We start from the raw sequence: 14,146 nt of genomic DNA, 5'->3' as shown, positions 1-14,146 counted from the left end.
TACTTCTAGCAACAAACGTAAGAAATTAACAACGCCTCATTCCACTTTGTTTCCTGGTAGAATCAGAAGTTGAGTTGAAGGAAATTAAGACCACTTCAACAATGTCCACTTAGGGATTGAAGTCACACACTTCCCATTTGAAAGGCTTTGTTTTGCCTCAGGAAGTAATTCCTTTTTGGTGCATGGGTAGAAACAACTCATTTATATGGAAACCCTATCAAATAGGGACGGTTTAGCTTATTCATACATGCATAATTTCCGAAAATCGGCCTTATTCCCAAACTCAAAAAGTATTACATTTTTTTCTCAAATGAGCCTAAAATTCCCAGGTTTTCAAGAACAAAAACATTATTAAATACAATATTTAGTTTATTTCCCTTTCCAACTCAATCAGTTGAGCCTTAGAAAATATAAGACAACCCTTTTATTCTCCATTGTAGGCAAATGACTATGAAAATGACTTTTCTTTGTCCCAAGGGGCCCTGATTTGAATGGAAGATTGAAAACTGAAACAAACAACATCACAGTTTTTAGTTCAATCGTTTGGCTCATATACAAACCTTTAAGTGTGCTTAACTTTCAGGTAACTTATCAATTAATTAAGAAAGTAATGAAGAGCAAAAGTTCATCCCAATTGAAAATGCCTTTTAAACTTGGATGATATAATACCTGAATTTTATCAAAGTATGAAATTTCAACCTAAGGAATGTTATAATTAAAAATAATTGACTGAAATTATATAGGCGAGAGATTAGAGTTTATTTGAACAGTAGCATTGTTGGCTTTATAATAAGCTTAGGTACAATTTATGTCATTCATTCCTTATTAGAGCCTGGTTCTGGGAAAACAGGGCTTAATGCATGTGAGTAAAGTGTCGTCCCAGATGAGCTTGGTTCTAACTAATCTGGGACAACTGTTGCTTACTGTTGTATAGACATTTGTTGTTGTTTTTACCTTAATGAGATCACACAATGTCAAACTATTTTCTCTATAAAACAAGAGCTGTCTCCATCGGAATACATATGCCCCCGGAAAACTCACTCTTTTTCGAAACCTAAACGCAGATTTCGAAACCTAAACGCGGACAATAAGTTCAAGGTCAAGGCTTAAGGGGTCAAATAATTTGTGCGTATGGAAAGGCCTTGTCCATATACACATGCATACCAAATATGAAGGTTACATCTGAAGCGACATAGAAATTATGAGCATTTTTCAAAACCTGAACACAAAAGTGTGACGGACAGACGGATGGACAGATGGACAGTGCGATCACTATATGCCCTCCTTCGCGGACATAAAAAGCTACAATCAGGAAAAGAAAGAATCAGAGAGACTGTTAAACATGCAATGATTTGATCATTAAGTGAGGCATTTTAGTAGCTTTTTATCAAGGCCATCAGGCATGTCCTTAACAGCTGTTACCCCCTGAAGACTTTATAGTTGGGTAACTGGGGATAGTGCCAGATTCAGGACAAACACCATGCCAGAGGTGACCATGGAACTTGCGCACCTAGTACACTGAAACTCAGTTAAACATGTCATGCAAAGACAAGTTAGTTATAAGGGTTGAATGGAGGATGAAACCTGCAGCTCCTATTAGTTCTGGCAAAAGTGTGTTACCATTAGACCACAGATCCCCTAAATGGGGCCTGTCACAGAAAAAAAACAGACTCAATGCATCTGCGTTATGTATAGAATGTATGGGATGGTCCAGGGTGACACTACGCATATACATTAAACAAGTGTACATTAAGCCCAGCTTCCAATCATCAAATAAAGTTCATCAGACTGACATGCAGCACTCCAAACATTGTTGAGGTCTCCAGAAAATCACAGATGACTGAATCAACCACAAAATAGAAACATTTCTATCATTTAAAGAAACTTACCAAATAACAAGGAAAAGCCAAGAAAACTGGTGAGGTTTTCACTGTTTGAATAATAAGTTAATTTAACTTCTTGTGCTAAGGTCTTCATGAAGGCTATCTACAAACACACAATTTCAGTGCATTAACCCCTATCCAAATGATAGTTATCATTCAGCTCAGTCCCCATGCAAGCACCCTTTATCTTAACCCTTTACGACATAGATAGGTATTTTGATATTTGACATCCCAGAAATTTAAATTAATTTAAAACCTTTCTAGTTCAAGTTCAAAAGGCTTCATTTCCGACCCTAAGATACTGGTGAGTAGCAAACCGCATTAAGCCTGAACAGACTGCAAAATACTCGCAGGCTGTTCTGGTTTTATGCTGTTTGCATATAGCCATTTTCACTTTGCTTCTGAGTGGGAAAGGGTTAAGTTTGACAAGACTACTGTCAAGCAATATAAGTCCCCTACCGGCTCCACCATTGTCAGAAATTCCACCATTTACAGATTATTATTTTTTTGTTGCCATAGCAACCATAATTTTTGACGTAGGAACAAAATGAAATGACGTGCATAATGTCCATATTGCCATCTATCCATGTTTCAAGTTTCATGAAAAAATATTAAGAACTTTAAAGGGATCTTTTCACGGTTTGGTAAATTGACCAAATGGAAAAAAGTTGTTTCAGATTCGCAAATTTTCGTTTTAGTTATGATATTTGTGAGGAAACAGTATTACTGAACATTTACCACAGTCCAATATATCCATTATATGTATCTTTTGACGATTTGAAAACCTAAAAATTATAAAGCGCTGCAACGCGAAACGATTGAATAATTTGGAGAGTTCTGTTGTTGTCGTTTAAATTTACGAAACTACGAAGATTGCTTGTATAAGGTATAAAATACTTCAATTGTGTATACTTGGCGGAATAGCCGAGAGGGCTAATGCGTTTTTACTTCAGACTAACTCCAGGACTCCGGGGGTCACTGGTTCGAGCCCTGGTACCGGATACATTTTTTCCTTTTTTTAAATTTTATTCTTGATTTTTTACTGGAGCTTTTAAGATCCAATGTTTACATATATCAATATAAAGCATTTAATGACAAACTTCAAAATCTGTGAAAAGGCCCCTTTAAAAGTTATCGCAGGAACCAGAAAACCACCATTTAAGCAGTATTTCTAGTCTATTTGTTGCCATAGCAACCAGAATTTTTGACGTAGGAACGAAATGAAATGACATGCATAATGACCATATTGACATCTATCCATGTTCCAAGTTTCATGAAAAAATATTAAGAACTTTTAAAGTTATCGCAGGATCCAGAAAAGTGTGACAGACTCACAGAAGCACAGAGCGAAAACCAGAAGTCCCCTCCGGTGAAACCGGTAGGGGACTAATAAGTTCTTAAGTTTGATCACGATTGGTCAATTCAAACTTAAGTTATTGCCTCCCTTTAGTACCAGCCTCACCCCCATCAAATAACCACTTGTTTGAAAAAATAGTAAAAATTCACTCAGATAAGTCACAATGTAATAATGTCTAAAAGAAACAACACCCTTTTGCATAATTGTAAAACATTACAAATAAAATTCAAAAATACAAAGTTCAGCCTTTTTGTGTGTTTACTTTTAAGTACCAGTAAAAGGAACTTTTCAAATTGAGGAAAAACTGCACATTTCCCAATTGCTGTCTGAGAAATTCCCAAAAGGAAGGAAAATATTGACAATTTAATTCCAAAAGTTGCAAACCATAAGCATTTATAAATGAATATTTGATTTGGTTTGAGCAATTTATACCAAGCAAATAAAAAGACTAGACCTCTAATTCGGCCAATATGAAGATTTGTCAACGCCAATAATCCAAATTTAAGTGTTTTGTGGTGCAAATTTGTCCCAATCAGTACAGTATTAGTGTTTTATCCAGGCCGTTTTAGCGTGGCGCGGCGCCACGCCGCTTTTTTGAAGCGCCTCGCTGCCCCTTTCAAAGCAAATCAGCGCCACGCTGCCCTTTTCAAAGGCCGCCGCCCTGTTTTCCGCCGTGCGCGACCTTATTGATAACATCTTAATTGCCTCTTAACCAAGCTTCTAAGCCGACTATTATCAGCGAAGATTCGCGCGGTTGTGAATTCGTCATGCGTGAATAACCATGTGTCAATATCAATCGATAATTTCAGTGGCTTTGTAACACTAATCGGTCCGGATACAATCGTGCACAGTTACTTAGGAGACTTGATGAAAACCTCGATGTTATTCACGTGGAAATTGTGCATTTCATGCATAATTCAGTTATATCAAAACATTTATTTTTACGCGTAATTAAATAAAAAAAAAACACAAGTTGTATCTGTAAAATATTGATTTGATTTCAATTTAATGCAAAACAGTTTTAAGTTAATAAAAATTAATTTTAAACAGGGCTTGCACTAAGCGGCGTACGGCCGTATATTACGCCCGATAATTGTTTTCATACGCCGATTACAAAACCCCATGACGTCCACTGTTCTTCCTGAAAATTGCAACCCGTGACATATTAAAGCTGTTGATTAAAATAACGCTCCGCCTCCTATCCAATACAATTGGCGCAGGCTCACAGTAGATGTGTGTTGATGAATTGTAGCAGACGACAATCTTAACACGTTTGCTGTTCACGGTTAGGCAGACCGCTCTTAATTGGAGCACGTGCTTGTTTATTGTCACGATGTTTTGATTACAATAACGTGTGAATGTCGGCAAAGAAGTTGATACCTCGTCTTGGACCCTGTTTGGCCAAAAGTTGTTAATTGTTGTAACAGTAGAAGGCCTGCACCATTGGCTCAATTAAGAACATTATGACCCGTTTGTAACTTGTCAAAATATGTTAATTGGCAAACACAGATATGAATTTTACAAAAATATTGAACTTGTACCACTTATCATTCGTGTTTAGAATGTCGCAACGTGCGCTTTCCGATTTTGGCATTCCACTTTCGACCAAACGTTAATTAGAAATTGATGCAAATTGCTTCGTAAGCAAAACAAGTTTATATCGGAGACCAATTAACGTGTATTGAATTAATTGACAATGAACAAAAGACAGTACGGCGCCGTTCCTAGTTACACTTTTTGCGAAATAAAATGTACACAATACAACACGTGGTCATGAAAGTTCAAAGTGAAAACAATACCCGTTTACAATTTTATGCTGCAACACTTTTATTTTAGTACATGCATATTTCACCATGTCATTTAACGCTTTAAATATAAATAATTGTTTAAGAGGGTAACTCATTTAACAGTATTCTAAGACTTCTTTGAAAAGCTATAGTTTGTATAAGATATATATCCTATGGTGTTTAAACTTGTTTTTTGTTACTACATGAAAATATAAAACACATAATATATACATTCTGGACTTTGTTGGTTTAATTATTCAACAATAAATCTCAAAACTATACATACAATGTTTGTGTGTAACAAAGCTTGTTATTAAGTCACTTTACAGATATATTTGTGCCCTTTTTATGGATGTCGCGCCCTAAAGTGCCCTTTTTTGAAATTTTGCACCACGCCCCTTTTCCTTCCTGTATAAAACACTAAGTATGGGTACTTTTTCCAATTGGGCAAAAATAATTGCTGAAATTACATGTACAAGTATGAGGCCATATTGACATGAAACAATCAACAAAATGACTTGTGATGACCATGTTGACTTTTAGGCAATACTAGCATATTATATTAAAAGCTACATGTTCAGTTGTAACACTAATTGATAGAACCAATTCATACTAGACTGTTAAGTGTCAAGTGAAGGTGTCATCATAAAAATTGCCCCTAAAATAGGGGGAAAATATAATAAACATTGAATAATCAAATTGGTCACAAAATGCTTTAGTGACACAACATATTAGCTAAGTAGTTTGATGCGTCTTAACCCTGACAGTTCAGACATTACACTGAATCATTCGAGCAAAAAACTGACACCTGTGATAATGAAAGCCAGATCTGAGGTAATGTGGGATATTCATTACAATTTTCTAAATGTGTCACAGAAAATGATGACCCTACAAAGCATTATATGTTTGGGCAAAGAAATATTCACAACATGAGGGCCAAGATGGCCCTAGTTCGCTCACCTGAGAGGAGTCCGTTTATTCAATCTTTACCTAATGTCAAACTTGACCTAGATATTGACCAGACAAACATCCTGGTCAAGTTTCATCATTATTGAACCAAAACTCTGGCGTAGTGAGTGTTTTTGTTTTTGTAAGATTTGAAATGGTGACCTATATTTTGAGTTGACCAAATATCAAACTTTGCTTACAAGGATTTTGTATAATATAATGAAAATTTGGACAATCTAAGGGCTATAATTATGGCATTAATTATGTGATTTTGCTCATCATCAAACTTGACTGAGATCTTTAAGCAACTTTGATAAAGAATGCTTGAGAAATGTGAATGCTAGAGTGTTTACGAACCAAATGTGGATGGACGGACAGCCGACAAAGACCAATCCTAAAACCTCACCTGAGCAATCAGGTGAGCTAATGTGTGTTTCACCGATCTGAGCCATTTCCCCCCCCCCCCCCCCCCCCCCCCCCCCCCCCGGAGCCATGTTAATCAACTGACCAGAACCATTTCCAACTCAACTCTCGTATCAAGAAAACAAATGTTCTGACCAAATTTCATGAAAATTGGGCAATAAATGTGACTTCTAGAGTGTTCACATGTTTTCACTATATACATATAGAGAAAAATGCCCCGCCCACTGGCGGCCATGTTTTTTCACCGATCTGGACCATTTTCAAACTCGTCCGACATATCAATAAAACCAATGATTTGATCAACTTTCATGATGATTGGGCCAAAATTGTGACTTCTAGAGTGATTACAAGGTTTCTCTGTAGCCATATAAGGAAAACTGCCCCGCCCACTGGCGGCCATGTTTTTCAACAGACCGGAACAACTTTTGAACTCAACCAACATATTAAGACAAACATTTTGACAAAGTTACATGAAGATTGGGCATTAAATGTGACTTCTACAGTGTTTACAAGCTTTTTCTTTTATTTTGACCTAGTGACCTAGTTTTTGACCTGGTACGACCCAGTTTCGAACTCGACCGAGATTTCATTGGGACAAAGCTCCTAGCCAAGTTTAATGAAGATGGGACAATAAATGTGGCCTCTAGAGTGTTTACAAACAAATGTTAACTGACGGACGGACGGGACGGATGGACGACGTCCAAAAAGACCGGTCACAAAAGCTCACCTGAGCAATCAGGTGAGCTAAAAAGAGATTGAAAGGCCAAAACTGGTTGCAATCAAATTCATTCTATAACGCTGAGCTACACATTCAGATGTTAAAGTTTGAGCAATTCTCAAAGCAGTAAGGAGTTGAACACACAATTTCGGAAATATCTATTGATATATATTGATAATAATACACTCGAAAAACACTCAATGGGCTGTAATTCTGCCCCAACTCATAGCAGCTGAAATGCCGTTCTTAACTATCATTAACTATATGCAAAGGTCATCAAATTGTGAAAGCTTTAGCGAAATCAACCAGTTACTAAAGAGGAGTTAAAAACACAAAATTTTGGGACTTTCAAAAAACTTTGGGACTATCACAGTGGAAAAACAAGAGGCCATAATTTGTCCAAAAATTGTGCAATGCAAAATGTTCTTAACAATCCTGTTCACATAAAGGTCATGTTTGAATGTTGAGCAATATTCACTGAGCAATTTAACGTAAATAAGTAAAGTGAAAACACAAAATTTTGAGACAATAATATATTGAGTGGAAAAGATAAATGGTCATAATTCTGAGAAAAAAATGCTGCCAAAATTATTGTCTTTACAATCAACTTAAATAGGAGTAGAAAGCACAACCTTGAGTTGAATTCATATTCTATGTTGAAGAAACAGGCAAAGGGCAATAATTCTACCAAAAGTCGTAGCAACCCAACATATTTTTTTCCGAACCACAACAAAATATACATGTATAAAGGTGAAAAATTATATATAATTTACATATTATTTAAAAAATATTGCCAACAATTAAACTAATTTTTTAATAAAAAGTACTAGTAATAGGTCATTACTGGTAAAAGTGACGGTAAATTTTACATCATAAAAATTTAAAATTGTTATAATTTAAATGAATTTTATTTGAAAATAACTGACACATTTGAAACTGATTTTCCTACAATTTTTTTAGCCAAGGGAAGGAATCCATTCATAAATCAATATTGATTTCTGACATTTATAACCAGAGTGAGATCCCCTGGTTGAGGAAATTGTGCTGATAAGTTGTGTTTATTAAATCTGTACAGCACATGTGGTATAACATAAACAGGACAATAAAAGCATGATTTTGACCTGGTCAATGATATAAAAGTGGTTTCAGTGTTTAGGAAAGGCATGAACAATGTCTGATTGTCTAAACTATACTTAGTAATATGTGTTCAAAGCAATTACCCTCACACCGTACATGCTGATCTGTTTATAGACCAATCAGGAAAGCAATGTAAAAATCATAAAATATGTAATTTATCTACTCAAAAGTAAACAACTTAGATCCTTGTTTTTAGAACATTGCCTAATAATACATACTCACCAACATTTTAGAAAATATCTTAAATAATTTAAGGATGCCTTATTTACGTATTAGCTTCCTGATCTCTAAAACAAATTACTAGTCAGTCTAATAATAAAGAAGTTAAATGCAATTCACAGAATTATAAAATCATGTGAGTAAAAATTTATTTTAATTAGACTTCTCAATGCAAACAACAAGATGCAAACTGGCTTACATGTTTTGCAAATACAGAAAACTATTTTTCGGCGTTATAGCTGTATACGCCAGCTTTTCACCTTAGCCTGACCTTTGTTAGCGTCCAATAGAATTCAAATAAATTCCCGCGGCCAAGTACAGATGAATACACTTCATTGACTGCATTGGCTGATTTGAGAATACGACCAGAACATTGGAAACATGTCCGCGTCTTTGTAACACTGTTTTACTGCGTGTTCAGCATGAAACAATTTTATATCTAATGAAAAGGCTTAATAGATAGAACAGTTATACACTCAATCTCGACATCAATACAGTTTGTGCGTCCACCTTTTATTTTCAGAAGATTCAGTGCGAGAACTTTTGCACTTTAAGGCTATGTTCTCATATTTAGTACTAACTTCCATATTCCTGTCAACATGTTAACATGTTAAAGTATAGAGAGCAGTGGAAGCGAAGACTCACTTTAATGCATTGCATTTCAACTTGCGATGTATATTGGGTCAATTTGCGGCCACTGTGTGTGAATGTCAGAGTTTACATACAGGTCATCGCTGCGTCTCAACCCTTTGTGCTGATCGGAGTTCGCGGCCAGGAAAATAATCGTTACATAATAAAGACGCTATAGCGTGAACTAGGTGAACTGGAATTTTCTTTAGACCAGACAGATGTTAAATGAAGATATCCAGCGATATCATATGGTATGTCAATAATAGATTCTTAATGTGTTTTACAACAATACCATGATAAATATTATTTTTAATTAATTTAACAAGAATTATGCCATCATATAAACTAATGAATTAAGCATGAGCGCAATGATTCTCAATACTGTTAATAATCGAATCAAATAGCAACGCCAGACAAACCACTAAAACAGGTTTGTTCGAATAACGCGCGTATAAATATTTAAAATATGTACGGATACTTCGCGTGTGGCCGATTGACTCATATGTTTTAATTTCACTTCCATTCTTCTTTTGGTTTTCTGTTTTGTGTCTATACGTTTATGACTAGCAATATGTAATAATGTAAAATAAGCCGCGAAAACTCCACGTATCATCCCGTACTGCGTTTGCTGCAGCTAAGAACTGCACAGAAAAAGACTTTCGCTATCTTTGATCTTATTCATTGAAGTCTTTACCTTTCATTAACTGCAACCACAATCAAATAATACCGTATATCTTTTTTAAAGATATTTCTTGTTTATCTTGATGTTGTTTAAAGCTTTTCTTTATTCAGCAGTTTTTTTAACTGAGTCGTACAGTTAATGAAGGAGGGAAACATCACAATTTTAGGTTAAGGACAAAGTGTACCATTAAAAGCATACCTGACCCCTGAAAGAGTAATTAAATGTAACCAAAATGCAGACAACTTACCACGGGTGTTTTCACTGGGGAACTATCAGTGGGTACACTCGGTGGACGAATTTTCTCTTGTTTTTCCTCCGTTGTCATGTTTTCTTCACCACTCAGCACCATAGTTACAACTGCACTCAACACGTATATTTAAAACTTTTGTCTTTAAAAGTTGGACACCTTAAAGTTATAAGTATCGCTTTAAAGTTAAAAGTATCCCTTGTATTTTTGTGCCAAATAAGAATTATACATTCACTGTTTCTAGGCAATATTATATTTTTAAAGCACAGGCTAAAAGTCAATATCAAAAATTAAATAAATGTGATAATGGTATATCAAACACTGACTTTTAACGCAACATGTCAAATTCCTGACAACAATAAAGTTCAAAGTACTAAGTGTTTTCATGTGAATCAAATTATACTGGCAAATTTATTTTTATATAGCATTTGTTATTGTTTACAAACTTAATGTTTCATGTCTGTCATATTAGTGTTCAAAGATTCTATATCTCATGAAGCAATTACGAAAAAACTGTATACCTCACACATAAAACAAAAGCTGTATCATCAAGCTCATATTCCAAGCAAGATTAAACACACAGCAAGTCTTCATAAACCGTCAAAATTGTCACACGCCAGCACAATTATTTTCACCGGGCAATTATCTCCAGTAATAACATTTTTACACCTTTTATTTATGAATTTATTGCCAAGCCACTACCATAAAAACACAATAACTTTGTTACGAATATTTCACATCTACCTCCAAACAATTCATGCCGATTCCCGAAGCTGCTTGCATCCAATCCACAATACGATCATTACACACTGTAAATTGAGCCCACCGCTATGCCTGTGCACAATGACACAATAAATCTTTCTGTGTTTAACCACCCATCAAACTTAATGATCTATAATAGTTGACATACCTCCATACCATAATATACCAGCTTACTTCAAAACCTTAGTGATGTTTTTCTTACAGCTCAGTACCTCAACATTGTTCAGCTAAGTAACCTATCCAGTAACCTATCCAAAAGTGGTTAAACACGGCTGAAATCATCACAATCACACATACGTTTTTACTTTTGGGTCAAGCTTACAGTAGTTTGGATAAATTGCCAGTTATTAAAGAAGATACACACCAAGCTTAACAAACAAGAAATGACAACCGAAGCCCAGTGGTTAATATCTGTCCACAGATCTATCATTCTTTGACAGGCCTCATTTGTTAATGACACTATGCAGTATTGGCAGATAACAATCTTCAATAATCTGATTATCGGGAAACTTTAAAATAACTTGTTTTAAAAGAAGAATTTATTGCTTGCTGCTTAAATTAAATGTCATGTTGTTGCTTTTTGCTTTTTCAATTGATAATGTAATTGACTTTTTAACTTACTAAACAAGAGTTCCGCGGTCGGAGATGACCGCATTGAAGCCGGATTTTTTATTTAAATGACAGGAAAGTACCTTTCGTGTTTTTGTCAATGCAATACTTAAATTACTGAAATATTGTTCAAAGGTCAAAATGAAATGTAAGTACTTTTCAAGGCATGAGCAAAGTTTGAGATTCTAGGTCCAAGCATACCAAAGTTACAACAATTTTAACATTTAAGTTCACAGTGACCTTGACCTTCAAATGAATGACATTGAAATGAATGACCTTGAAATGACCAGTGGTCATCTAAGTGTGCTTGCAAACCTTTACGTCAAGTTTGAGATTCTAGGTCCAAGCATACCAAAGTTATAACAATTTTAACATTTTAACATTGAAGGTCACAGTGACCTTGACCTTCAAATGAATGACATTGAAATGACCAGTGGTCATCTTCTAGTACTGGCCAATCTTTATTTCAAGTTTGAAGACTCTAGGTACAAGCATACCAAAGTTATAACATGAAATAAGAACTTTAACATTTTTACATTCAAGGTCACAGTGACCTTGACCTTCAAATGAATGACCTTGAAATGTCCAGTGGTTACTTACTAGTTCTGGCCAACCTTCATGTCAAGTTTCAAGACTCTAGGTCCAAGCATACCAAAGTTATAACAACTTTAACATTTTTACATTCAAGGTCACAGTGACCTTGACCTTCAAATGAATGACCTTGAAATGTCCAGTGGTTACTTACTAGTTCTGGCCAACCTTCATGTCAAGTTTCAAGACTCTAGGTCCAAGCATACCAAAGTTATAACAACTTTAACATTTTTATATTGAAGGTCACAGTGACCTTCACCTTCAAATGAATGACCTTGAAATGACCAGTGGTCATCTGTTAATCCTGGCCAACCTTCATGTCAAGTTTGAAGACTCTAGGTCCAAGCATACCAAAGTTATACCATGAAATAAGAACTTTAACATTTTTACATTCAAGGTCACAGTGACCTTGACCTTCAAATGAATGACCTTGAAATGACCAGTGGTTACTAACTAGTTATGGCCAACCTTCATGTCAAGTTTCAAGACTCTAGGTCCAAGCATACCAAAGTTATAAGAACTTTAACATTTTTTATATTGAAGGTCACAGTGACCTTGACCTTCAAATGAATGACCTTGAAATGACCAGTGGTCATCTGTTAATCCTGGCCAACCTTCATGTCAAGTTTGAAGACTCTAGGTCCAAGCATACCAAAGTTATACCATGAAATAAGAACTTTAACATTTTCGAGCACGCCGCCACCCTGCCCGCCCGCCCGCCCGCCCCCCCCGCCCGCCCGACAACATCAATCTATAAGCCGAGATTTTTTCGAAAAAAATCCGGCTAAAAACCATTTGTAACAATCGGTAAAACTGTGGAAGTTTTGTCAAGGCTAATCTGAGGTGAAAATTAATACACATGCTTTATTAAGCCCCCCTACCGTCAATACCCCAGAGCAGGCTTGGCGAAATTGCCGGTCCACCGGTCCTGACCGGCAGATTTCCATTTGGTCCGGTAGGTTTAACAAGAATATCGGTCCTGGCGACCGGCAAAATGTGAAATGAATACAAACAAATAATATTTTTTTCAATGTTAAAAATTCGAAGAGCAAACCCCTTACTACATCATGAAAATGAAATCGCTCATTGTTTTGATGTTTGCAATGAGTATGTTGCGTACAATTAGCAAATCCAACTGGTGACACAACACCTACTTCAAACTCAGTCGCAAAATCGGCAACTGCGTTCTAACAAAAAAGATCTTGGTAGCTTTGACATATTTTTCAAGTTGATAAGGACATTAACATATGAATTTCTGTATGAAGCATGGCTTTAAAAAGGTTGTTTATAAAATATAAACAATGTTCTAGTGATATCTTTATAACATGCACTCGTCATAGGTCTCAAACAAGTTATCATTTAAACTTGTACAAGTTAATGTCTGTTAACCACAATTTTATTTTCGATACTTCCTCCTTACTTAAGTCAACTTTGTTATAATGCCTTAATGGATATCATTGGTCAGTTATATATAGTTTGACCAATTAGATGCCCTGTTACATATTTCGTTGGATGATTATCATTATTTATGTTATAAATGTAAATAGTTGTGTTGTTTTTTTTTCGGTCCGACAAAATTTTCTCCGGACCGGCACATTTTCTGAAATGCCTGTCCAGATGACCGGCAGATTTTTTCAATTTCACCAAGCCTGCCAGAGGAAGACTCAAATTAAAATACGCTCAAATAATAAATAACTATATTGAAATAAAAATATCTGCAGGCAACTGACATTGACAGCAATACTTTATCAACAACAACATCTGCCCACTGGTAAAACACATTCAACTCTTAAATAAAACCAACATTTGTATCTCCATTTGTGCTTTAGAATAACACAATATATATCATAACAGCATGAAATAATCTTATTCAATATTCCATAATGTTGTTTTAAAGTTGACAAATTATTGTATATTAGAAACACTTGGCAGCTCAAGTTCAAGCCTTAACCCTCTTCCCCTTAGATACATATTTTAACTCATTTGCAGTCCCGTAGAAAGTTAACTTGAATTTTAGACCTTTCTTACTAGATTCAACTTTTTAAGGCTTCACCTCCAAACCTTAGATACTGATGAGTAGCAAACAGCATAAAAGCTGAACAGACTGCCAGTTACTCCACACTGTGAGTCAGGTTTACTTTAATAGGCAAAAT

The 14,146-nt window shown here is 35.5% G+C and overlaps 1 protein-coding gene across 1 annotated transcript in view; it reads right to left on the bottom strand.

Annotated features, from left to right (window-relative positions):
* Positions 1-10,182, bottom strand: part of LOC127850081 (septin-1-like) — an 86,122-nt gene extending 75,940 nt beyond the window's left edge. Inside the window, exon 1 of the mRNA XM_052382880.1 lies at positions 10,032-10,182. Coding sequence (XP_052238840.1) covers positions 10,032-10,133 — 102 coding nt within the window. The 5' untranslated portion in view covers positions 10,134-10,182. The remainder of the gene's footprint in view (positions 1-10,031) is intronic.
* Between the last annotated feature and the right edge of the window lie 3,964 nt (positions 10,183-14,146).

This window comes from Dreissena polymorpha, chromosome 1 (assembly GCF_020536995.1).
Source record: "Dreissena polymorpha isolate Duluth1 chromosome 1, UMN_Dpol_1.0, whole genome shotgun sequence".
Lineage (NCBI taxonomy): Eukaryota > Metazoa > Mollusca > Bivalvia > Myida > Dreissenidae > Dreissena > Dreissena polymorpha.
The sequence above is the reverse complement of the archived record's forward strand: the minus strand, read 5'-3'. Positions and strand labels throughout refer to the sequence as shown.